The sequence below is a fragment of the Lipomyces japonicus genome (genome assembly GCF_038497905.1).
Source record: "Lipomyces japonicus strain CBS 7319 unplaced genomic scaffold V1514scaffold_24, whole genome shotgun sequence".
NCBI classification, from domain to species: Eukaryota; Fungi; Ascomycota; class Lipomycetes; order Lipomycetales; family Lipomycetaceae; genus Lipomyces; species Lipomyces japonicus.
Genome location: NW_027117836.1, coordinates 20,055 through 44,315, shown reverse-complemented (window position 1 = coordinate 44,315; position 24,261 = coordinate 20,055). Strand labels below are relative to the sequence as shown.

The 24,261-nt window shown below is 40.9% G+C and overlaps 6 protein-coding genes across 6 annotated transcripts; 2 read left to right on the top strand and 4 right to left on the bottom strand.

The window, feature by feature from the left end:
• Positions 1-290: 290 nt before the first annotated feature.
• Positions 291-2,071, top strand: V1514DRAFT_281897 (efflux pump antibiotic resistance protein; the record flags this gene model as incomplete). Its single annotated transcript, XM_066925084.1, has 2 exons — positions 291-479; positions 545-2,071. 2 exons carry the CDS (start codon positions 291-293, stop codon positions 2,069-2,071), a joined length of 1,716 nt encoding a protein of 571 aa, XP_066782809.1.
• A 2,277-nt stretch (positions 2,072-4,348) lies between these two features.
• V1514DRAFT_368182 (uncharacterized protein) lies at positions 4,349-5,051 on the bottom strand. The gene has a single exon (XM_066929897.1). It carries the CDS (start codon positions 4,912-4,914, stop codon positions 4,588-4,590), a length of 327 nt encoding a protein of 108 aa, XP_066782808.1. The 5' UTR covers positions 4,915-5,051; the 3' UTR covers positions 4,349-4,587.
• Positions 5,052-5,872: 821 nt separating this feature from the next.
• On the bottom strand, positions 5,873-8,067 carry V1514DRAFT_332341 (uncharacterized protein). Its single transcript, XM_066927836.1, has one exon. It carries the CDS (start codon positions 7,901-7,903, stop codon positions 6,020-6,022), a length of 1,884 nt encoding a protein of 627 aa, XP_066782807.1. The 5' UTR covers positions 7,904-8,067; the 3' UTR covers positions 5,873-6,019.
• A 6,262-nt stretch (positions 8,068-14,329) lies between these two features.
• V1514DRAFT_343219 (uncharacterized protein) lies at positions 14,330-15,158 on the bottom strand (the record flags this gene model as incomplete). The annotated part of the gene is made up of 2 exons (XM_066929130.1): positions 14,330-15,066; positions 15,119-15,158. The coding sequence occupies 2 exons, from the start codon at positions 15,156-15,158 to the stop codon at positions 14,330-14,332; spliced, it is 777 nt and encodes a 258-aa protein (XP_066782806.1).
• Positions 15,159-15,290: 132 nt separating this feature from the next.
• V1514DRAFT_332313 (transcription factor/nuclear export subunit protein 2-domain-containing protein) lies at positions 15,291-21,856 on the top strand. Its single transcript, XM_066927835.1, has 7 exons — positions 15,291-15,625; positions 15,675-17,656; positions 17,721-18,631; positions 18,681-20,013; positions 20,107-20,941; positions 21,002-21,668; positions 21,717-21,856. The coding sequence occupies exons 1-6, from the start codon at positions 15,354-15,356 to the stop codon at positions 21,666-21,668; spliced, it is 6,000 nt and encodes a 1,999-aa protein (XP_066782805.1). The 5' UTR covers positions 15,291-15,353; the 3' UTR covers positions 21,717-21,856.
• On the bottom strand, positions 21,760-23,872 carry V1514DRAFT_294936 (histidine phosphatase superfamily). Its single transcript, XM_066925405.1, has 2 exons — positions 23,182-23,872; positions 21,760-23,117 (listed from the first exon to the last, which is right to left on the bottom strand). Exons 1-2 carry the CDS (start codon positions 23,843-23,845, stop codon positions 22,021-22,023), a joined length of 1,761 nt encoding a protein of 586 aa, XP_066782804.1. The 5' UTR covers positions 23,846-23,872; the 3' UTR covers positions 21,760-22,020.
• Positions 23,873-24,261: the final 389 nt, after the last annotated feature.

Genomic DNA, 24,261 nt, shown 5'->3' with positions numbered 1-24,261 from the left:
TTTGCACTATTCCAGCAAGAAACACTATCTCGTCTGATAAGAATTAAGAATTTAATTTAAATGCAAAAGTCACGTGCACAATTTTTTTTCGGACCCGAACCAACGAACATTCGGCCCCGAGAACAAAAGCTATTGTTACTTTTTTATTCTCTATTATAATTCGGGTCCGTAGAATTCAACATGGTAATAATGAGCGTCAGCATTTTTTTTTTCACATATATAAAAAGGCTATGCGGTTTGTCAAAGTAATTCGATAATTGACTCGTTTTGTTTTGTTTCGTTTGTTCAACATGAATAATCAGGACGGCTCGGCGGAGCTGTCAGAAAAGGACTTGAACAGTCAAAGCACTGGTCTTACTGATGAACAAAAAATAAACGAAATATCAATTGAAGATGCCAATGAACATGTCTATCTTGAGAAATGGGCACTGGTAGCTACCACGACCGCGTTGTATTTAGCAGTGTTTCTTGTTGCTTTGGTAAGTTGATTTTTTAAAATCTCAATACACACAAAAGAAAACCTTCATCTAATTTAAGCGGCCAGGACCGAACGATTATCGCCACTGCACTCCCACGCATCACAGACGATTTCCATTCCATAGAAGATATTGGCTGGTACGGAAGCAGTTATCTTTTAACGAGTTGCTCTTTTTTATTGACCTTTGGTCGGTTCTATACTTTTTATTGTCCCAAATGGGTTTTTCTAATTGCCATTGGCTTGTTTGAAATTGGTTCTGCCATTTGCGGTGCGGCACCAAGTTCGACAAGTTTTATTGTTGGCAGAGCCATTGCCGGGTTGGGATCTTGCGGAATTTTTTCTGGTGCAATTGTAATCATTACGGATAGTGTGCCGTTGCAAAAAAGACCAATGTATACCGGATTTGTTGGTGCCATGTTTGGTATTGCATCGGTCGTGGCACCCCTAATGGGAGGAGCATTTACCGAAAGGGTGTCATGGAGATGGTGTTTTTATATCAATCTTCCTATTGGTGCAGTAGCTGTTGCCATTATTTTTTTCATTTTAAAGGCTTTACCTCCACCTAATCCAAGTCCAGCAAAATCACTTCGGGATAGGCTTGGTCAATTAGATTTTTTTGGCATTCTTTGCCTCTTTCCCTCAATTATCTGTCTTTTACTAGCATTACAATGGGGTGGCTCTAAATATTCATGGGCTAATGCGCGCATTATTGTTCTTTTTATTCTCTTTGGCTTGCTTTTTGTTGGGTTTGTAGCTGTTCAAATCTGGAAAAAAGAAACAGCCACGGTTCCACTGCGAATCATTAAAAACCGAAGCATAGTGGCTGGCATTTTATATACTTTTTGCGTTGGTGGTGTCATGATGATATATATATATTATCTTCCAATATGGTTTCAGGCCATTAAGGGAGTAAGCTCTATCAAATCTGGCATCATGAGTCTGCCGTTGGTTTTGAGTCTTTCCACGGCATCTATCCTGGCAGGCATACTGGTTAGTCGTATCGGTTATTACACGCCGTTTATGTACATAGGCACTTTTTTCATATCAATAGGTGCCGGACTTATCATTACGTTTAAGCCAACCACTATGCATGCCAAGTGGATTGGCTTCCAGTTTATCTTTGGGTTCGGATTGGGATTGGGCATGCAACAATCCAATGTAGCCGCGCAGACCGTACTGGAAAGGAAAGATGTCCCCACCGGTGCGTCCTTGATGATGTTTTCTCAAACTCTTGGTGGTGCCATTTTTTTATCAATTGCCGAGACCGTGTTTACAAATAATCTGATCAAGTATCTGCAACGGGCAATTCCGGGACATAATAATGACAGCATTATTGAACTGATATCAAATACCGGGGCCACGGACTTGCGCTATGTGGTTGCGTCAAATTATCTGCCGCAAGTTTTATCTGCCTATAACGATGCGTTAAGGCAAACGTTTATTGTCGGATTGTGTCTTTCATGTATGACTTGCTTTGGTGCTTTTTCCATGAAATGGCAAAGCGTCAAAAGTCAAAAACAATCCAAAACGGCAAACAATGCAGCAAAGTCAAGTGAAGATGGCGATGCGAACAAAAATTTTGCTGAAGTATAGAAAATTTAAATTTACGGATTCATTTTTATTTTTTTGTTATTTTTTTTTTGAAGACACTCAAGGAATACTCTTTTAAACCGCATGAATGGAAAATTTGCTTTAGATGGTTTAATATTTTGAAATGATGATCATGTATGTAATTTTAAACAACTAGTTGATTAATAAAAAACAGTTATTATTAATAATAATTATAATTTACATTATTGGTTTACTGTGGCGTTTTGTAAAGTCCAAGTTGAAAAAAATGTATCAACGTCCCTGTTATTTTCGTAGTAAGCCCTTCCTGATTGGGAGATTTTGGATTCAACGCGTAAGTTTACAACACTGACCTTTTCTACTCATAAGCAGAATTATCACTGTATATTAAAAAAAAAAAAAGATGAAAAATTGCGAAAATCATAATTCATAAATTATTTAGCGAATTAAAATAACAATAATAATAAATTGTTGCAAAGTAAGTTGCAGCACGTGATTAATTCATTGTTTCAAACGACGCTTAATGTACTACGCGAAAACGCTGATAGTGACATTCACGTGATGTTTTTTGCAAAAATGAATAAATAATCTTAAATTTCCGATACAAATTACGTAAATTATTAATATACATTATTATAATAATTTTCAAGACAGATGTGCATTGCATGACCCGTCTATTTGAAAACTCTTAGTCTCCTCCAGCAAGACTCCATCCATCTCATGAGTAGCCAGATATCTTTCTATAAATTTGAAATTGCCTTTCGATAATTGATCTTTAAAAACCTCCATGACATCCTGCGCCACTTTCCGAAAGTTTTCCACTTTGGCTTCAATGGACTCATCACCGTAACTAATTTCCGCTTCGTCAGTATCTATCTCAGAGCTGCTGTCCAACGAATCGGTTGCTGATTCTTCGGCATCATCTCGCGAGTCACCGCCTCCATATGAATTTGCATATTTAGGCAGCAAAACCAACTGCTCTGCTTTCCAGAAAGGAAAAGATGTTTGGCGGCTACAAGTCTCAACCACTCTCGGGTCGGGCGGCTGAAAGCAATGCACGATGTGCTTGCACAGAAGAAAGCGACTATGTAAGAAGTACGTGCAGGCACAAACCAAGGTGACTGAATTTGTGCGATATTCCTTTAACTTCTCAGGAATAACTCCTTTACAAGCTTCTTTTCTCCATTGCTTTTTGAATGCTTCACGCCAGCTTGCCTTGAATATGCGAAATTCCCATTTACAATCGCTTTCATTCGATGAATTGCATCTGGGAGAACGCGAGACGTCAGAATCCATACAACAAGGTCAACACGAGGCCGGTTGAATCTATGGAGATAGTCGTGTTTCAGAATTCTCCAATGCGATTCAACGATCATCGTGGTTTTCAGTGCTGGAATCTTTGTGGGATTCGCAGCTCGGGCCCACAGTTTCCATTGTGTCGGGGAGTACCAGTTAACGAAAACGTATGCCCAAAGACGGTAATAGTCTCTCGCCTTGCAGCATGTGTACATTTTTGCAGCACACTCACGATGCAAAGTTTCTGACGATTTATATGTCCCGTTGGCATCAGGTATCAGGGGATGAATCTTGAAATGTCGGCAGAATACTTCAATCACCGTATCTCGTTCTTCCTTAGTTGCTGGCTCCAGCCGCCCCGACTCATGAAAAACTGTGAGCTGCGATGGACAATCACAATTGCCATATATATGGCTCGCAGGTCGACGTGTTCCTGACGAGCCCCAACATACCTTCAAACCTGGGATCAATTCCTGCGCTTGCACCGGTTTGTAGTGGTTTAGCGAGTTGGCACTTTTGGATGGATGGGTTGAGCTTCATGCTTAAAGCTCAGTTTACATGCTAATAGCATAGCTGAATTTTGACATCCGACCATACCGTGCCAACTGCTGCAATTTCGGCAGCATCCTTGTCAATCACAAAGAACTTCGGTTAATCTAGATCAAGTTTTAGTCGCTCAAGAAACTGATGAATAATATGCGTCATCGCTCCTGGGTCGACACGGGCTGGTCTATTCTCTGCTAGCTCGGCCTGAGAAAGTTTCAAATGCTCTACTAGACAATATGCAAGAGGAACACCTGTACCTTCAACTTCAGCTAATATGACGAATAAGTCCGCAAAAGTGGCATCCATCACCAATTGGGCAGTTGAGTTTTGGAGCCGTTGTATGACTTCAAAAGCATAAAAGCCCAATGCTTTTAAATTTCCTGAAGCGAAGACATCATAATGTCCCTTATACGCACTATCTTCGGAGAGAAGCAGTTTAGCAGAAATTAGCGGATCTGGGTCTCGCTGACAGATCTCGCTATTAGCCTTCTGCCAGCGATAATAAACTTGATGTCTTGTCACAGCTTTAGCTTCGGGCAGAAATCAAACTTCCCGATATATTTCGGATGGGGTCTTGGTTGACACCTGTGACTGTATAAACTCCCGCACCTTTGGCACCAGTTCAATGTCTTCATAAGGCTTATGCCATTTATGATGAATTGAAAGGTCGCGTGTTCGATTTGAGCAGCATCGTATACTTAGTTTATTTTCGCATGAAAATCGTTCATGCGTGTGCCATCCCGCTGCTTCTCATCATTTACCTTTAACTGATACTCTTTCACATTCTTCAAATCCTGAGAGCATTGGTAATGGTATCTAAAGCTTGAAAAAGTGGTGCTTTTGTGGCGGAAGCGAAATCCTCCTGCCTTCCAAATGATCGTAGTCAGCTCCCGCATCGCCGCATTCATCTCAGATCTAACAGACGCGCTAGAGTCGTCATTATTCCCGTCATCTTCAGAAATTCGCGGAATAGATAGACCCAAATTGGACAGGTAAAGCATCCAAACTGAATGTAAACTGCCCATCTATTGCCTCGCCTTCGCTCTGTAAGATTCAACAACGTCAGAAGAGTCTCTATTTATGCGTCTCAAGCTACATACCGCTTTTTTCCAATTTTTCAAAAGCTCAATAAAATCATTCCAATCATCGAATTGGAGCGAGCGCTTTTTGTTGTGTCGGTTGCAGGTTTTGTAATGCTTCCCATTCTCTTTCTTCCCAAAGTCCTCAGCTACCTGAAATTGGGAACAACTACTGCAATATAATTTTTATGTCATGATAATTTCAAAATTTAATAGAAGACGATTAATGCAATGGAGTTGAGAAGAGTGAGTCGAGGAAATATGTTGAAAGACACGATGAAAACAATGCTGGCGAATGTAAACAAAAAACGCGAAAAAAAAAATACAAATATTCTGCTTATGTAATTTACCTGTAAAACATGCAGTTTAATCCAAAAACGGTGTAACGGTAGCCGCCCAGGGGTAGGGCTACGACACCTTACCCTGATTTATATATAAACCTCTCTCCTTGCCTAACAAACGGCAGGTCACGTGAAACGTAAAAAATCTCATAATAAATTAGTAATTACATAGGTCACGTGTAAATTAGAGAATTGATTATGGTCCGCGACTTGGTTAATGAATTACCCCCCCTCATTGTTTCAGATGTAAATCCAAAATTTTGGTTTCCACCCTAAGTTACCGGAAACGGAAAAAATTGTTTTTGCCAGCCGGGTTTCAGAAAGCTTTGCCAAGACAAAAAAACGTTGCAAAGCGCCGCGAATGTAATTATATAGAGAAATGGATGAATCAGCGGACCAAAATAATGACTCAGCAAATTATGGCCAATAAAATTGATACCACACCAACAGAAAAGCTTTTTTTTACATGGCATGACTTTTTTATGTAGCAAGGAGATTTTGGATTCAACACGTAAATTTGAAACACTGACCATTATAATCAGAATAATTATTGTTTTATTATTAAAAAAATTAATGATGCAAATCCGCTAACAAAATCATAAATTATCAAATGCATTAAAATTACGAAAATAATAAAAAAACCACAGAAAAAGACTATAACCAAAATGTCGCAAGTTAAGTAAATTGTCTGAAAAATATTTAAGGTTATTTTACACTTGCGAATCACCATATTTTTCTCTTTCAACCTGAACATTTTGAGCAACGAAACTGTTGCCGTTAATCAATAACAACGGCTTTTCAGCATATTTGTTGATACCAAGGTATTTGAAAACCCAATACTTCAACACGCTAAATTGATACTTCATGTGCTTTTCTGTTGAAACGCTAAACACTTTATCCAATTCTTCAAGCGTTAGAGCTTTAGTCTCCGGGACGAAAAAAAGAACAAGAAAAAACCCGACAATATTCCAAGCTGCATACCATCCGAATGCACCGGTGGATGTAAATGCTTGTTCCAAGGATGGCCAGGTTAGTGCAAGTACGAAGTTAAAGAACCAGCAGGTTGCGGTTGCAAACGACATTCCAAGATCGCGAATGTATAGAGGAAAAGCTTCAGCGGAATATGTAAATGGAACAGGACCTTCACCAGGTGAATAAACCATACCAAACAAATAAATACCCAAAGCAACGCATGCTGTTCTGGCAGTATTTCCGGGGATGAAAAACGAAAATCCAGAAAACAAGAGACAAAGAGACATTAAAGGGAATGTTGTCAGAAGCAAGTTTCGGCGTCCGAATGTATCGATCGTGTAAACCGCAGGAATGGCGAATAAGAAATTTATAATACCGAACCCCATTGATGCCAGTAATGCCGAGATTTCTGATAATCCTGAATTACGGAAAATGGCTGACGAATAATATGCAATAACATTAACCCCGCAAAACTGTTGCATAAACATGACGATCCAGGACGCGAGCGCGGCACGACGATTTCGAGGAACAGTAAATAACTCGAGTACAAGCGTATGTCCTCGTTTCATGGCATTTTCTCTTTCAAGAAGTACAGACATGTAAAAACAGTCTCGAGCGGCTTGAAGTTTTGACTGGCGAAGACGGCACAAAGCGTTGAATGCCTTTTTGTGTTCACCACGTCCCATGTACCAACGAGGAGATTCGGGACAAAAGAAAACCTGCAGGCAAACCAAAACCGCGGGAAGCATGGCCGAACCAAGCATTAATCGCCAGCTAAGACCGGTAATATTATGAGGATCCTTTACTTTGTAGAAGGCCACGTCTGCCACGTATCCCAGCATGATGCCAAAAGCGGTCCACATCTGCCACATCATGACAAGGGCACCTCGGATAACGGCCGGCGCACATTCTGCAGCATATACCGGGACGGTTGATGATTTAGCGCCGATTCCAAAGCCAAGAAAGAAACGAGCAATGAAAAGATGCCACCATGTGTTAGTGCAGGCAGACCATATGCAAGTGGCAGCCGCTAGAAAGCAAGAGATAAAAACCGTGCCTCGACGGCCAAAGACTCGATTCATTGGTTCCGTGATCCAGCATCCGATGACAGCACAGCAAAGATAGGGACTGGAGTTGACAAGGCCAACAATCCATGTATCATACTGAGAGTCCGAACCAATCCCAAATTGAGATGGGAAGAAAAGATTGGCACCGTTGATTACAGTTTCATCCATGCCTTGTACAGCCGCAGCCAAGGAACAAAGAACCACGAGACCATAAAGTGCACCTTTCTGCGACCATTTGTGTTCTTGTTCGTGTTTTAGAATTCCAAGATCATTTTCGTCTAGCAACGGCAAACCAACGCCAAGCGAGGAAGGATTCTGTGCGATGAGGGCACCTTTTTGGAAATATTCGGTGTACTCTGAAAGACCGTTCGCCTCTGCATAGTCAGCCGCGGCGGTAATAAGCTCTTCTTGAGTATAGTTTATCAAAGGATTAAGCTCGTCAAGAGGAGCTTCGCTACTCGGTAAACCATTGTGCTCCAAGTATAAAGCTATGGAAGCTTTGTCTTGGTTATCAAGAGTTGGGGCATGGGACTCGTGATTGTCTTTGTTGCGCATGATTGATGAGTTAGGAGATGTATAATGACAAAAAATAATCAGGTGGAAATTTTTGGGATGTTATATAATATACAGCAAGGCGGATGATAAAAGAACTTTTAACACAGTCAGAAGTCATGACTGTGGTGATGCGAACAAAAACAAGCTGGACTAAATATGCGGGGTCAAATTTGGCTCTTGAAGTTGGGGTACACGAAAAGGTACATAGGTTCTTTAGTACATTTTTTTGATTTAAGATTTGGCTCACTTTGCGGAGTTTTGGTTATTGAACAACATTGCAAGTTGGCGATGATTTTAATTTGTGGACGTCTTACGCTATACAACTTCTCGTAGTTTTTTTTTTTTTTTATTGGTGACCTATCATATTCTTTTGTGCAAGAACCGCCGTGTTTTGATGATGGAGAAATACTGAACGTATCAAACCTTTTGAAAATCGAAGCCACCATCACGTATGGTACTTGGGATCAATGTTACCCCGGAAAAATGGAAATTGCGAAATAATTTGCAGCCAAGCGTGTACCCCGGAAATATTGAAATTGCGAAGTTCAAATTTTACCCCAATCAGAGCAAAAAAAGGTGGTGCAGCGAATAACATGTACAGTAATAATTACATTAATTACTGTTAAAAATTGTTATGGCAAAATTATTGCAAAGTAAGTTGCAGCACGTCGCTTAGGGGTTAATTAACTATTTGGGATGTTGTTCCGGAAAACTAAGCATCTCAATTTGAGGATTAATAGATTGTTTCAGATGTAAATCCGAAATTAGCTGCAAATTTCGAAAAATGTTTCCAGATACGGAAACCGGAAAACTTTAAATTTTGCGCACAAAATAAACAAGCTTTGCCAAGACAAAAAAAGTGAAACATTGTAAAGCGTTGCGAATACCATTGCACGAGGGTCAGATCTGCTCACCTAAGTTATTACCAACTCCCATATAAATGGTTGCAGCATATCACTTGGTTGTTCGTTCTCTTTGCAAAAGATATATGCTATAAGGCTTAAAAAATATAGAAAACTAAAGGAGAAAAAAAATAACCAGTCGTACAGGGCGTATACAGTAGCCTATATGTCACGCGCATATTTTTCTTATTTAGAAAATGGTACTTCGTCTTCAAAAGTATACACCACTTCGGAGATGGCATCGGCGAACGGCTATGGGAAAACTTTCTTACTGGTATATATATAAAAAGTTAAATTAGGTTTTACGTTTGTGTCGGATATATGTAGGATCACCACTCAACTTTTTCTGATCCCTCCAATGTCGCAATTTTACAGCTATACGAAAACAGCTCAAACTGATTGAAACTTTCCGGAATCCGATAATTTAGATACATCTCCGGAGTCGGCAGGTTCTTACATTGTGGCCGGCTTTACGGCAATACGACAGAGCGCGCCCGGTTCCGGTTCCGATGACTCCTCCCCCACACCTTCGTCGCGTCCTTCCTCCTCCCTCACACCCTTTTCCACTAAAATCTGGCTGGCTCTAGCTGGTAAGTGTTCTCGAATCTTGCAATCTAGTTCTTTTAGCCCTCCGGCGCTTTGAGATGGCCTCGTTGACCTTTTCAAGGTGCCTTGGTCTTACTAGTATTGAAAAAGACTAGGCCAGCCCCTTGGAAGCTGCCCTAGACATTTTGCGTAAAAGCCTTTTTGAAGTAAACCCGAAATGCAAGGAAATAATCGTTCTTAGTGATATGCGTGATGTTGGCTCAGATGAGGAACGAGATCTCGCTACCGTAGTCACTGTTCAATGGACTGAAAATACCGACGTCAAGAGGCTGAGTTAAGTGCGAAAAATGGACTGGCAAACAAAGTGGAATAATGTCGTTTTCCTTACAGTATTCGTAGAATTGAACATTGAGATGGCTCTCATGACCATCAAGGACCAGTATCCTCCAACGACCTTTTCGACAAGCTTTTGTATGCTGATCGAAGTGTTTAAGTCACCGAGACCCGTAGTATTATCGGTCCAGCCGTTTTGTGTCGTTTTGATAGTCCGGCCATCTGCTGCCGCAATGCTGCAAATTGCCGTGACCCATTCTCGATTGCCGGGCTGAATAGCCTTTGGCTTGCCAATGCGTTCCAAGGAGGTAATAACCATCATTCCCTGGATTTGACCCCTAATAAAGCATGTTTAGTCAAAGTTATAGAAATCGCTGTTAACGATGCCGTACTTTGCGTGCATATTGGCGACTGATCGGAATCACGCACTCAACGCGTCGAGATCTTCTTATAGGGGCCTCTGATAGTCATAGGCGCGAGAAACCCGCGCGCGAGCTGTAGAGCAATAAAGCGGACCGTCCAGTTCTTTCCGACGCGTCGTGCACCGCGCTTAGCGACCAGAAGATAGGCCATATCTTGCACGTCACACCTCCGAGGCGAAAAGCTGCAGTATTTATTGAGCAATAGCATCCTCATCGGTATTGGACAGAGTCGGACTACCGTTGGTTTTATCGGCCGGCTGAGTAGTCCGGCCATTCTGTGCTCAAGCGTTGTTCGCGGGATGCTGGACTGCTTTGCAAGATGTTGAATACTTAAATTCGGGCTTGTTCGCTTCGCCAAATTAGAAAGAATAATTCGGGATTTGAGAGTAAAGCTGCTCGTTGTTGTTGTGTAGGAAAACTTGTATTACAAGTTGGATAGGTGGTCATGGAAAAAGTGGTTCGCTGAGTGCTACTATAGTAATTATGCATTTACAATTTGTACTGGCAATAAGTTCGCTATGCCAATAAACCATAGGAGATGAATGGATGGCTGCGCATAACGAAGCATGACTGCACATAGCTGCACATAAAATAGGAAGACTGGATAAGATATAAGAGGTTTACTACCTGCGAAAGGATGTAGAATTTTATGTAGTATTGTGTAAGCGAACGACTGGAACAGACCCTTATCTAAAGTTTGAGATATTTTATTAACACTAAATAACTAATAGACTAACAATTGTGGAAACATACATTTGAGAATATTAAAATGAGCCTGGAGTCACTCTCACAGTCCGGTCTTTGGTTATTGCCCGTACAAAGGTGTGGGAAATGGCTCCATTCTTATATCACTGTTCTCCCGGTATGTTTTCGTACAATAAACTTTCAAACAACGCATAGTACAAACAACTCAACTTCATAACTATCCTCCGTTCCGTCCTCCGTGCCGTCCTCCGTGCCGTAACATCCGGCTTCCGTCCGTATGTCGCGATCGCGATGTCGGACTGTGTGGTATCAGGGGTCTTTCATAACACTCTCCCCCCTTCAGAGTCGCACAAGAAATCAGCCAGATCGGGAGAGCGAAGTTGATTCGGTTTGCGACAATAAAAATCGGCTAAGAGCAGGGGAACGTGGTGGAGATTCTCGAACGGTTCCCAAGTTTGTTCATCATATCCAAGCCAAGAAATCAGAAATTCTACTTGGCCGCGACGTCGTCGTGTCTTGACAATCTCATCAATGGTGTAGTATTCCTCATTGTTATCATTGTTAACGAGAATTGGTGCCGGGGAGAGGGGGGGGGTTGCTGTATTCGGCGTGGAAGGTCTGAGGGAACGAACGGTTAGAGCAGGTTCACATGGAAGACGGGGTGTATCCACATCGTATCAGGTAGATCAAGTCGAAAGGCAACAGGATCAATCTGTTCAATAATCGTAAAAGGACCAACGTAGCGGTCATCAAACTTGGCCGTAGGGCGATGAGTGGTTAAATTCTTCCTTCCGATTAAGTAATATAAGGACACCGACATGGGGTGATTCTGGTTGTAATAATGTGTATAGTCAGCCTGAGCGAGGCGCATGGCTGATTGAGTATCCGCTTTTACTGTCTCCAGATGGTGTAGACGGTCCGCTCCGCTGGTGATTGCAGCGATAGCAGGTGGTACATCAAATTGCCAAAGGGGGTGATAGCCAAAATTGGAATAAAACGGAGTCTGGCCAGTGGTGGCATTTCTGGCATTATTGTAACTATATTCAGCCAGCGGTAACAATGGTACCCAATCATCTTGTTGGCGGGCCGTGTAGATGCGGATGAACTGTTCCACAGCTTGATTCACCCGCTCTGTCTGTCCATCTGTTTGTGGGTGGTATGCCGTAGAATATTTGCTTTTAATCCTCAGACTTTCGGTAAACGCTTTCCAAAAGCGAGATAAAAACACTGAACCACGATCGGACACGATATCCTGCGGGACGCCATGGTAGCAAAAAATATTGGCGATGAACACATCCGCAAGATTAGGGGCCGTTATTGAATTGTTGACAGGGATGAAGTGAGCCATCTTGGTAAGTCGATCCACCACTACTAGAATTGAATCGAAACCATCTGAGAGTGGCAGGTCCGTGATGAAGTCCATAGAAAGGGATACCCAAGGTCTCTCTGGGACTGGTAAGGGTTGGAGGAGCCCATATGGTAGACGGCGTGGGATCTTCGTCCGTTGGCATACAGCGCAACTGCGTACATAACGATTGACAAATTTGCGCATACCGATCCAAAAATAGTGACGACTGAGTAATTCCAATGTACGCGCTTGACCAGGGTGACCAACTGACTCGTGATCGTGAAATTGACCTAAGATATCGGTTAACAATTGCTTATCTTTTGGAACGACTAAACGACCATCATAGTAAAGAAATCAATCAATACAACTATAATGTTTGATCTGCCCGTTGAATTCCGAGGGAGGTTCGGTCTGGGGGTTGGAAAAATAATGTAGTAACCCTTTGCAGGTTTCGTCTGTAGCTATCTTTTGACGGATTTCGTCCTGGAAATCCGTACTTCCAGACACAATGAGCTGTGTCGGTTGGGTGTTTCGAATGGTTGTGACACTAGAGTAGCTTCCGATCGATGTGTTTGGGATATCGAGTCATCAGTTCGTGATAGAGCGTCCGCTCGCACATTATTCAGCCCTTGTTGATATGTCCTCTTAAACGGGTATACTCCCAACTCTTCTGACCAGCGTAATTGGCGTCCACTCAATTGTTGCTTCTTGGTGAAGTATTCCAGGTTCTTGTGATCAGTAAAAATCTCGACTAGTGACTGAGTACTAAGAACATAATGCCTCCATGCTCGTAAGCCTTTTAAGATGGCTAGGAGTTCCTGATCATGGACATGATAACTGCGTTCGGCCGGTATCAATGAACGACTGTAATAGGCAACTGGGTGATACATTCCATCTATCGGGTCCCGCTGACTAAGTATCGCTGCTATCGCCACGTTGGAAGCATCCGTCTCGATGATTGTATCCAGCGAAGAATCAAAATGTCGTAAGATGGGTGCCAATATAAAACACTTTTTTAGAGTTTGGAAAGCGTTCTCAATCTCCTCCGACCATGTAAAAAAGGCATGCTTTTTCAATAGCTTCGACATTGGTTGTGTGAGGTAAGCGTTCTGTGGGATAAATTGTCGGTAATAATTGGCAAAACCTAGGAATCGTTGTGAACCCTTTTTGGTTGTCGTGATTGAATTGGAAATATTACATATTACATGTACAGTTCATTAATTAGCAATGATTTTAGTTATATTCCATTGGAAATAATACATAGAGGTTGTACCCGGGAATCAATGAAAACCATCTCGAATTCAGTTATAGATTAATTGCAATCTTACGAAGAGCCGCGAGTGCAACAGTTACAGCAATCGACCAAAGGTTGGCATTGGATTTTTGCCATTAATCGCTGATTACGCTAAAAAGTAGTCCAATCCCTTGCTTACGACCAGACGTACAAAACGTTCATGCGCTTGGACGGGTCTACGTGTCACATATTATATGTCTTTTCTAGCACTGCTTATCGTGACCGCATTACCTAAATAATCCCAAAGAGCAGACTCAAGGCCCAAATTCGATGACTGCACGGGTAGACATGCATGTCGTATTTCCAGTGGAATACCAACACAATTTCCAACGTAATAAATAACTGATAAAATAAAATTATATTGAATTTATTGATGCAACAATAATCGCTTCAGAAACCTTTTTTCACTAGAAATATAAATCCTCTTATATATTATACAGTATTTCTCGTCAAATCTTGGTTCTCATTATTCATTCTTATTCATTGTTATTCATCATCAAAGTAAGTTCTTGCGCGTATGTACCTTAGATATGTACACATATTACATATGCAAAAATACAAAATATATAAAATCAATTAACTAAAATGTAGCATTATGATGTACAAGTAACGAGTCTCGAAAAATTTACGAAGAATATGAAACTTGTATAATCATAAAGCCTATAAGGGTGAAAAAGATCATCTGCACCTTTATCAAAAAAATGATATGGGTAAGCGAAAACCCGATGAATGGGAGTCGCGTACCGCAAACCTCACCATAATCTCTGTTCTGACCGGTACTAAACCAATGATACTGCATAGCCACAGTATAAAAATCAAAAAACAAGTGAAGGTGTTCTGTTTTTCTGAACACTCATGAGCAGCTTAAGGAAATGTCTAGTATTCGTCGTCACCCTCTTCATCCTCCTCGATTTCTATTTCCACGTGTCGCAGCTTTCGACTGCCTTCATTAACAGCGGGACTGACGCTTCTTTTTCTCTGTTGTTGAGCTCTTTGAATTACTGTCGGAATAAATGACTGACTTTCTTTTATAAGATCTCTAACAACAGGGGCAGCCTCGTATGTGGTCCTTGCTTGCTCCTTTGGCTTATTAAATCGAATTGCTGGCCCCTTGGGTAAAGGAACACCAGTTGCATCAATTTCATTCCACTCAGGAACATATTCAATCTCCTCGTCTTGCTCTCCCTTTCCAGCATCGGCACACCACTCTTTGTATGGATATCCATCCGGTGGAAGCCCAGTTGGATTGAATACGGCATCCCAGTATATGCTTAACCGTTCCTTTCCTTTCAACACAAAAACTCCTGATTTGTTTTGATATCTATCCGATTGCGATTCGATATCTCGAATACCGATTCTGTTCAGTCCAGAATCAACGTTTTTGCCGCTTAAACTTATTTTTTCCTTTGCCTTATCGATAAGTATCAATTGTTTTTCTAAATCAGCCAAAAGTTTGCGATCAGGTCCTTGTAATTTTCCCTCTTGCTCAATCTCTTTTAATTTTGCAATCTGTTTTGATATTCGCTCAGGATTTCGTTTTGAAAGCTTTTCTGTTAACCGTCGAGCCCGTTCGGCTTTTGCCTTTTTTATTACGTTGGCCTTGTCCTTCTTGTCTGCAGCAAGGTGTCAATTTAAAAATAAAAAACTGAAAACAAAAATACATACGCTGAGCCTGAGCAGAATTGAATTTTTTTTCTTTAGCCATTTTTTATTAAATCAATGCTAATTTACAAAATGTTGGAAGTGCTGGCTTTAAATTTATATGTATACTTGTGAAGAAAGCCACGCAAGGCACGTGATTAATGTTTTTTGAATTTCGCATTCAACATTTGAACATTGTACATTATTTCCGTTACACATTTCGATTCCCACTGGTATCAAATTCCTTGAAGAGCTTAAAATGGCGGAATTCAAGTCATCGTCATCAGTTCCCTTGAAGCGTAGGAGGACCGATGATGGCAATGATGATGGTCATGCTCCTAAGCTCAACCCAAAGGCTACCCCGTTTACTCCCTCCACACCAACTACGCTGCCCGATACAAGGCCTCAGACTCCAGATAACGAGGCAGACGTTCGACAGAAGAGAAAAGAGTTTGATATTTTGATTGGAACGTGGGATGTAATAACAGACAAAATTGCGAAAATGTTAAACTCTACCAAATTCGATGAAATGTAAGTGGTTTTCACCCTAATTATGAAAGTTGGTTAACACTGTTTTAAGACCGGAAATTCAGGATTTATTGATAAATAAAGATCAGAGCGTTTTATCTTTATTATTATTTGAATTATTATTATCTGCCGTTATTGGAAGAATTGGCGTTGAAAACGCGACACGAGCGATCAATTCGATTCTCAGCACGGTAGATGATCTTGATTCGCTAGTGGTTGATATTCTATACACATTCGAATTATCTAAGCCTTTATCAGAAATTATTAAGGGAATTCAAGTGGATCGTGGATTAATCAAACGAAGGCTTGATTTGCCTGCACTTTTAGCGACAGGATATATTGATCCCATGTTTGAAAAGAAGCAAATAAGAGCAAATACTGCTTTGCTCTATCGTCAAAAAAGATTCAATTTATTGCGAGAGGAGTCAGAGGGATATAGTAAGCTATTAGTCGAGGTACACACAGCAGCATGGTCTCCGGACAACTTGGCAAAAGTTAAAAGTACCGTGCAAGTTATTACGTCAATCATTGGATATTTTGATCTTGATCCAAATCGTGCTCTTGATGTTATTTTGGATATATTTGCAGTTCAAATGGTTTCACATTTTGCCTTTTTCATTGCGTTATTGAAGGAATCATTTTGGTGGCCAAAAGTTACTGCGATTCCGCAAAATATTGAGGAATTAAACATCGGAGGTAGTAAGGTTGCAGCTACGCTTTTAGGGTTTAAGCTTAAATCATATATAACAGGCTTAGATGAGACTCCAGATAATTTAATTGTTTTGATTGCAGTTTTGATCAAAGAAGGTTTCATATGCTTAGGGGATATCTACCCTTTTTTGGCACCATCGGACACAGACTTAGAAGAGCAACGCGAAAAGTGGAAAATAGAGTTGGAAGAAAAATCGTTTTTGGCAACGGCTTCAGCTCTTGCTCTTGCTGCACCTCTGGCAGATGATTCCCCTTCACTGAATCAAGCAGACAAAAACAGCGATACAAAGCCTGATGAGGTTATTGAATCGACAATTACAAAAAAGATTCAATTTCATAAGGTCCATATTGTTTCAGCTTTACTTGCAGCCGGGGCTATTTGGCCTGCAATATTCATATTGTCCAAGTATCCTTATTTAGCTGGACCCTTTCCTGAAATTGCTGATTTAATTCATCGACTTTTTAATCATGTTCTTGATCCTTTTTATAACAAAGTTCGACCTTTTCAAGTTATTTTTAATCAAACAGAAAACATGAAAAAGGTACCAACTGCATTAAGCAGAGATTTGAAGCTTCAAGCTCCAAAGCCTAAGCCGGCGAAGAAGGTTTTATCACCCATGAAATTAGATGATCGCGCGGACGTCACGTTTAAATATTTTTACGAATCCTGGAATAGTTTACTAAATCCTATCAGTTCTGTCGAGGATTTAGTTCGATATTCTGAACTTTTACTCAAATTTTCCGGTGCTCAACTTTATCGAGACACGTTGCTTTATTCTAAACTATGTCGCATAATCATTCATTTTCTGGACTTGCCTACTGGCAAAAAAGGCGCATATGATGACGAATTTTGGTTGCAGTATTTCCGTACGTACATTTTACCTCCAATTTCATTGCTAGGTCCCAATCCGGCGATAATACATGATATTGGTAAAATTTTGATGCATTATCCATATCCAGTCAGATATTCAGTTTATGGAGAATGGAACAGTGTTCTTCTCAAATCACAGCCTGAACTGAGACTAGCTGCGTCAAAGGCAGAGAAGGAAACAAAGAATATATTAAAGAGATTATCTAAAACTAATGTGCGCGAAATGATGAGGCAATTAGCCAGGGTTTCATATTCAAATCCTGTAACAACTTTTTCTGCTTTAGTCAGTCAAGTTGAAAGCTATGACAACTTGTCAGATCTGGTTGTGGATGCAGCACGCTATTTCACAATTCTCGGCTGGGATGCCTTACCACTAGTGATCATGATGCAACTGACTTCTGGTCGTGGCACTGTGCAACTTGACGGTGTTACTGAACGCAAATGGCTACAGTGTAAGTACATTATCTAATTTTTATTTTTATAATTTTTTTTGTATAATTGTTAATTTTTGATTAGCACTTGCCTCGTTTACGGCAAAGCTATGCAAAGAGTATTCTTTAATGAGCCCAACCCCGTTTTTGCAATATTTACAGCGTCAATTGCACAAGTCTAATTCATCGGAAATTTTGCTTCTTGAAAATCTCATAGAACAGATGGCAGGTATTATTCCGCTTTCTAACTTGACGGATTCTCAGATTGCAGGTCTTTGTGGTGGAAAAACATTACGTGCTGAGGTTTTGGTTCAGATTGGAGATCAGCGCCATACTTCATTTAAGTCTGGCATGCGTCTTTTGAATACTCTAACTAAATTAGATTTGGTATCTGAGATGTTCATATTATTAGCTCAGCAATGCAAGACTGTAGTATATACCATTCCAGACTTTCAAGCACATGCAAAAATTCTTGGCGCTCGATATGATGATTTAGTACTCATAGTGTCACAATACACTGAGCTTCTAAATTCTTTTCTTTTAGTAACTAGTAATGGTACTATTACGGAGGAAGCAGGTGAAAATTTTGAGCGCAGTGTACTTGATATTCCTACTCTCTGTAATGACTATGGTATTGATCCTTCAGCTGCATTTTCATTATGGAGGGAGAAAATAGGCTGGGCTATCAGGAAACATGACGACATTGAATGGAAAAAGCGAGTCTCCGCGTCAAAATTGGACGAAGTCATTTCTAGTGATGAAGATTTAAATGTTAAACGTGAAGAAAATTCAGACAAAATGGATATAGAGAATGTTAATTCCTCTGATGCCATTTTGTCGACTGGCAATGATTCAGAACATAAGGATCAACCTAATAAAAATGCCAACGGTAATATTATCTTCGAGTCAAAAGATCTAGGAACGCCTGAAATGATATTATCTCAGAATGGAGTGAATGAACCCGCATTATCTGCGCATCCTAATGGGAAAGATAAGGTGATTATTAAAAAATATTTTGAATTCTTTTATTTTAACAAAAATTTAGGAAATATGGCATCCTTTATTAAAAAGCATAATTGATAAATTAGAACCTTCAATCGATTCAAACGGATTTAAATATTTGAACAAAGGCTTATATGTCACTTTTTGGCAATTATCACTTTATGACATTTTTGTTGCTATGGACAGATATCAACTTGAGGTTGGCAGGCTACGAGAGTCAGTAAGGCAGATTGATAGTGATCGATCAGACAATTCTTCTTCTGCTATCAAAAAACGAAAGAATGACAGAGACAAACTTTTGTCAATCATTTCCAAAATTCAAAATGAGAGCCTGGAACAGGTTACGCATTACGAGCACACTCGGTTTCGATTGCGTAACGAGAAGGATCATTGGTTTGAGGTCGATGCATTAAACGAAGTTTCACAAATTGAAGACCAAAAGCAACGTGCTCTCGCGTTAAAAACGACACGAGCAAACCAAATGTCAGAATTCATTGTTCAATGCATAATACCGAGAGCTCTTTACTCGTCTGTTGATGCCTTATATTGTGCAAAATTTATCAAAATTATGCATGCATTGGATACTTCTGGATTTTCAACTTTATCATTCCTTGATGGTTTCTTATCCGATCGGCTTTTTACGATCATTGCCACATGTACTTCATCTGAAGCTGAAAACTTTGGCCGTTTTCTAAATGACATACTTATTGATATTCAGCAATGGTCTGAAGATGAAAAAATATTTCAGCGTGAGGGATTGGGTAGGCGCGAGGTTGACGGATATGTTAAATTTTTACATGGCTTGTCTACTAGCATGTCTAGAGTGGTCGATCAATTCAAGGCCACCACTATTGACAAGGAGTGTGAACATTTTAAGATAATAACTTTTGCAAGCATGCGAAGTCTTTACTTCAAATGGTCAAACCGACTTCGGCATGTGATTGAAGATCTACTGAGTAATGAAGAGTTTATGTACAGGCGCAACGCAATCATCATTCTTAAAAATATTGCAAACGTTTTCCCAAGGATGAAGAGTCATGCGACAAGCATTTTGGCAAAGATCGATGCAATGATTCAATCAGAAGAACGAGAAGATTTAAAATTAGCTGGTACCACGATTGTTGGTATTATCAAGCGCAATATTTCGAAGTGGGTAGATGATCCTGGCTCGAAGAGAAAAAGATTAGAGACTCCTCAGTCCTCAAGGCCACATACGCCTGCTTTTTCAGAGAATAACTCTCGATCTATCCATGATATATCTTCTGCTTCTTCTTCTTCTACATCACAACGACTCCCCACTGGAAGTTCTTCTGCTGAATCTACCAATGCAGTGCAACAACAACAACAACAACAACAACAACAACAACAAAAAGAGCGTCAGCCGGACCGTCAACTGGACTCTCAGCAAGAACGTCAGCCAGAACGTCAGCAAGAACGTCAGCAAGAACGTCAGCAAGAACGTCAGCAAGAACGTCAGCAAGAACGTCAGCCAGAACGTCAGCAAGAACGTCAGCAAGAACGTCAGCCAGAACGCCAACCAGAACGCCAACAGGAGCAGGAGCAGAAACGAGATCAGCTGAATAATAGGCAGCAACAGCAGCAGCAACAGCAGCAAAAAGATAGTGTTTCACTTGTGCCTCAGCAGAGTTCTGCTATACCACCACGCCGGCAGCCTTTACCTCCTCAGCAAATTCTTGCTAACCAAACAGCCCTGGGCTTTGGATTACAGCGATCTCAAGGAAATCAACAATTGCCCGTACAGCGTTCAACGTCGTCATCACATGCGACAAATGCGACACATGCGACACAAGCACCACCATTACCGCCACCGCCTCCTCCTAGAGGTCCAAGGTCTATGCATGAAATTGTTGATCGAGGATCCCCTGTCAACGCGATTCCAATAGGTTTAAATCGTCAAGCATCAGTTTTAAAAACACAATCTAGTTCTAACTTGCCTGTTGAGAACCGCCCTGTCCGTGATTTGCAAAACAGAATATCACAACCGCCTTCTCAACAACAGCAACAGCAACAGCAACAGCAACAGCAACAGCAACAGCAACAGCAACAGCAACAGCAACAGCAACAGCAACAGCAACAGCAACAGCAACAGTCAGGTCAAAATCAAGTCAACAATCCGCCACGGGATCCTCGAGTTCTTATTAATTCTCGTATTCAGGCAAATTTATCTTCCAGTGAATTTGGATCTTCTAGAACTTCTCGAAATGGTACAAGGGAGGAAAGAGACACTGGTGTGAATCTTCGTGAACAAAATTCTGATGCTCGCATTTTAACTCGAAATTTGTCGTCAGCTGATTTTTCCAAGAATGAAAATCAAGCGACGCCTACTCGTCTTCCGCTTAATAGATCTGATTCATCTCGAAGCGATCGTGAAAGGACACCACGTACGTCTGTTGTTTCGGTTCAGTCTCCTTCCAGGCCTTTAGAGAAGCCTCAGGCTGGACAATCGTCTGAAGCAAGCAATCCTGATTCCAGAAGGCAATTTACGATCCGGCGTGAACGTGAACTTAAAGATTCCGATACTTTGCCTCAGTCGCCTCGGCATAGGGAAGAAGAAGACAGAAACGAAAAGGATAAAAATGACAAGGATAGAGACCATGACAAGAGATCTTCATCATCCAAGCCAGAATCATCATTGCATCGTCATCATCACCATGCGTCTGAACATCGATCTAGCCGGCGTCATGGATCACGAGAGTCTGACCGGCCTGAAACCGAACAAGAAAAAGCTGAAAAAGAGAAAAGAAGGCGCGAGAGGCGGGAACAGTATGAAAGAGAGAAAGCACAACGGTTAAAAGAAGATGAGGAGAAAATTCGTCAACGTGATGATAGAGCTCAACGAACAGAAAAAGATAGAGAAAGGCATTTGCGCGATTCACGAGACGATAATAAGGACTCGGATCGATCCGATCGTCGATTGGATAGGAGGAGAAACGACAGAAGCGGTGGTAGAAAACACGATAGATCTGATGATTCTTTGGCAAAAGATGAAAAAAGAAGGAGTAAGTTGTAGTTATTTGCCATTGAATTATATTACATGTAATATTAACTGTTTGCTCAGGATTTTAAGTCTTTACGATATTGTTCAATTTCATGTAATATATGTACTCTTCATTTTGCTAATAAATTTTTTACGATCGCACATGAAAAAAAAAATATTTGTATTAATTTTGTCGATTAAGGTCTTACACTCACATCTAGTCAAATCAAAATTTTAAAAAAGAAAACCACTCTAAAGCACATGGTCTATGATAAATTATGTGAACAAAAATAAAAAGAAAACCAAAGACCAACAACGACCAACAACTAATCAAAAAAAACATACTATGTATGTGATGTTTAAATTGTGTGAAATAATTTTTTCTTTACTCATCTTCAGGCGCAATAAACTCCGGAGCATTTTCCCAACCTTTAGGAACACCAAAGCAAACATTGTCATAGTCAACTTTTGATGTCGCAATCTTGAGAGCATCGATAAACGTGCTTAACGAGCAAAATCCATCCTTGCTGGATGGGCAAGATCCAACACCCGTAAGCGGCAACACGCGATTATTTAATTTCAGTCTGACTTGAGTCTCACTAAATTCTGGGCAGTCAATGAGTTCAACATACAGTCTACCACCAAACGGAGTAAGTCGAGAAGCAACAAAAAGACGAGGCTGCAACAATGTGTTGGATGGAAGGTTACCAAATGGAATACCAAGAGCAGTCAAAATAGAAATAATAACAGTGTCATGTGTCATGTCCATGTACAATGGCTGATCAAGAGGGAAAGTTTCAGGGTTGGAAGTAAGAGTAGTATTGATTGATGCGTAAGCTTCAGTCAATAATCTCTTTTCGAGTCTGCCCAAAAGTTCGTATAACCAGCCCACACCTTCAGCGGGACCAACAGCTGATCCAAGAGACGCGTCACCCCAGAACTCAAGACCTTCTCTGTATTCATACCCGTACCATTCCTTTTCAGTGAAAAGTTCACAAAATCTAGAATATCCATACGCGGCAGTCTCGTACGCGCAAAGAGCCTGAGCACTGAATACGTCCATCGGTGTCAAGTTAGCAGAAGGAAGGAGCTTGTTAAGACGAGCTGCAGCATCTGCCAAATAAATTGCGACCCATTCACGATATAGACGAGACCCAATCGTATACTTCTTCGAGTTCGAATTTGGGCAAGAGTAGTAAGATGCCAAAGTATTGTTAATCAAGACTGCTTCTTCCATGACAACAAGCTTGTAAAGCTCTTCATCATCTTTGGGCGCGTCATCCTCACCAGAGTATACGCCGAAAAATCCAGCTGCCCATGCTTTTGCAGATGTGTAAATGCGTGATTGGTCAGTGGTACGAAGAACAGGAACAGGTCTAGATGTACCATTTTCGTAGACGTTCAATCTTGGATGGTAAAACATTTCCCCTTTCTTAGTAGCGTTAAAAAGAAGACGTCCATGGGATGACCAAAAATTAGCACCTAAAGTAAAAAAAAAAGATTAGGAAACCTCGTTGACGTATTAAAAATAATGGATGTTATTTACCAGAAGTAAACTCAGTAGCGACGCCAGTTGAGATTAATAATTCATCTCCCAAGGTCAAGTTCCACGATAACAACCAAGAAAGTTCATCTGCTGGCTTTTCGGTCAGACCGTAAATTTTCTTTGCAAATTTCTCAATCTTTTCCAATGCACCACCGGTTGGGTAGCGTTCAGCATGGCGGTGAATAACATGTGCTTGCTTTAAAACACACTGGTCATTAGGAAGCCCATACGAGCCCTTGCCAGCAGTTTCATCAATTCCTTTCCACGATGAGCCAGTGTCATAGTAGGGAGAAAGTGAACCCCATGACTGCTTCATGTTAAAGCCCGATGCGAAAGAAATTCCAGTGGGGGCAGCGATAGGCGAAGCATCACGCGACGAATGAGAAGAAATGGAAGAAATAAAAAAAAAGATAATGAGCAGAATAACCGCAGGCACAACAAGAATAATAATCAATTTCTTGAGTGCTGGCTCAGTGCCGGTCCGCGATCGTCGAAACCGTGTCGGAGTCTCCGACGTTGAAGGCGCGAGGGTATCTGCTGCCGCCGCTTCCAGGTCAACATTGTTGGCCGAATTGGTGGAAGCGTTGTCAAGAGACTGTCTTGGCTGGCCAGGCTGACCATCGTTCAACAGCGGGTCATAAGCACCACTGTTATTAGAAGCCATCTTGAGAGATGAAAGCTGAATGTCTGCTCGAGAGAGAGAAGAAATCTACTATGAAAACATGGTTAGTATCGAAGAACGATAGTGGGTGACTCCATAGGCTGTGGGTACCTTGCCACAACTAAAGCATATTCTGTGCATATAACGTTTTTTCTGTTACAACATTGTTATTATTGTGGCTTAAAACTTACATATTTTGCGGGTTTAATTTGAGTTTTGTTTCGCAATCGTGCAAAGTGTTTTTCTTGTAATATAACACTGTTACGTAAATTGCACGGTTAGTGTTACGTCATGCTGTGCCGATAAGCTTAATTGGTTTTGCTGCTGAATACCAATCTTCAAAGATGTCAATCAGACATGGCAGACCTGACTGAAATGGCATCATGAATTAGTTCTGACCTCCGAAAAGAATTTTGTTT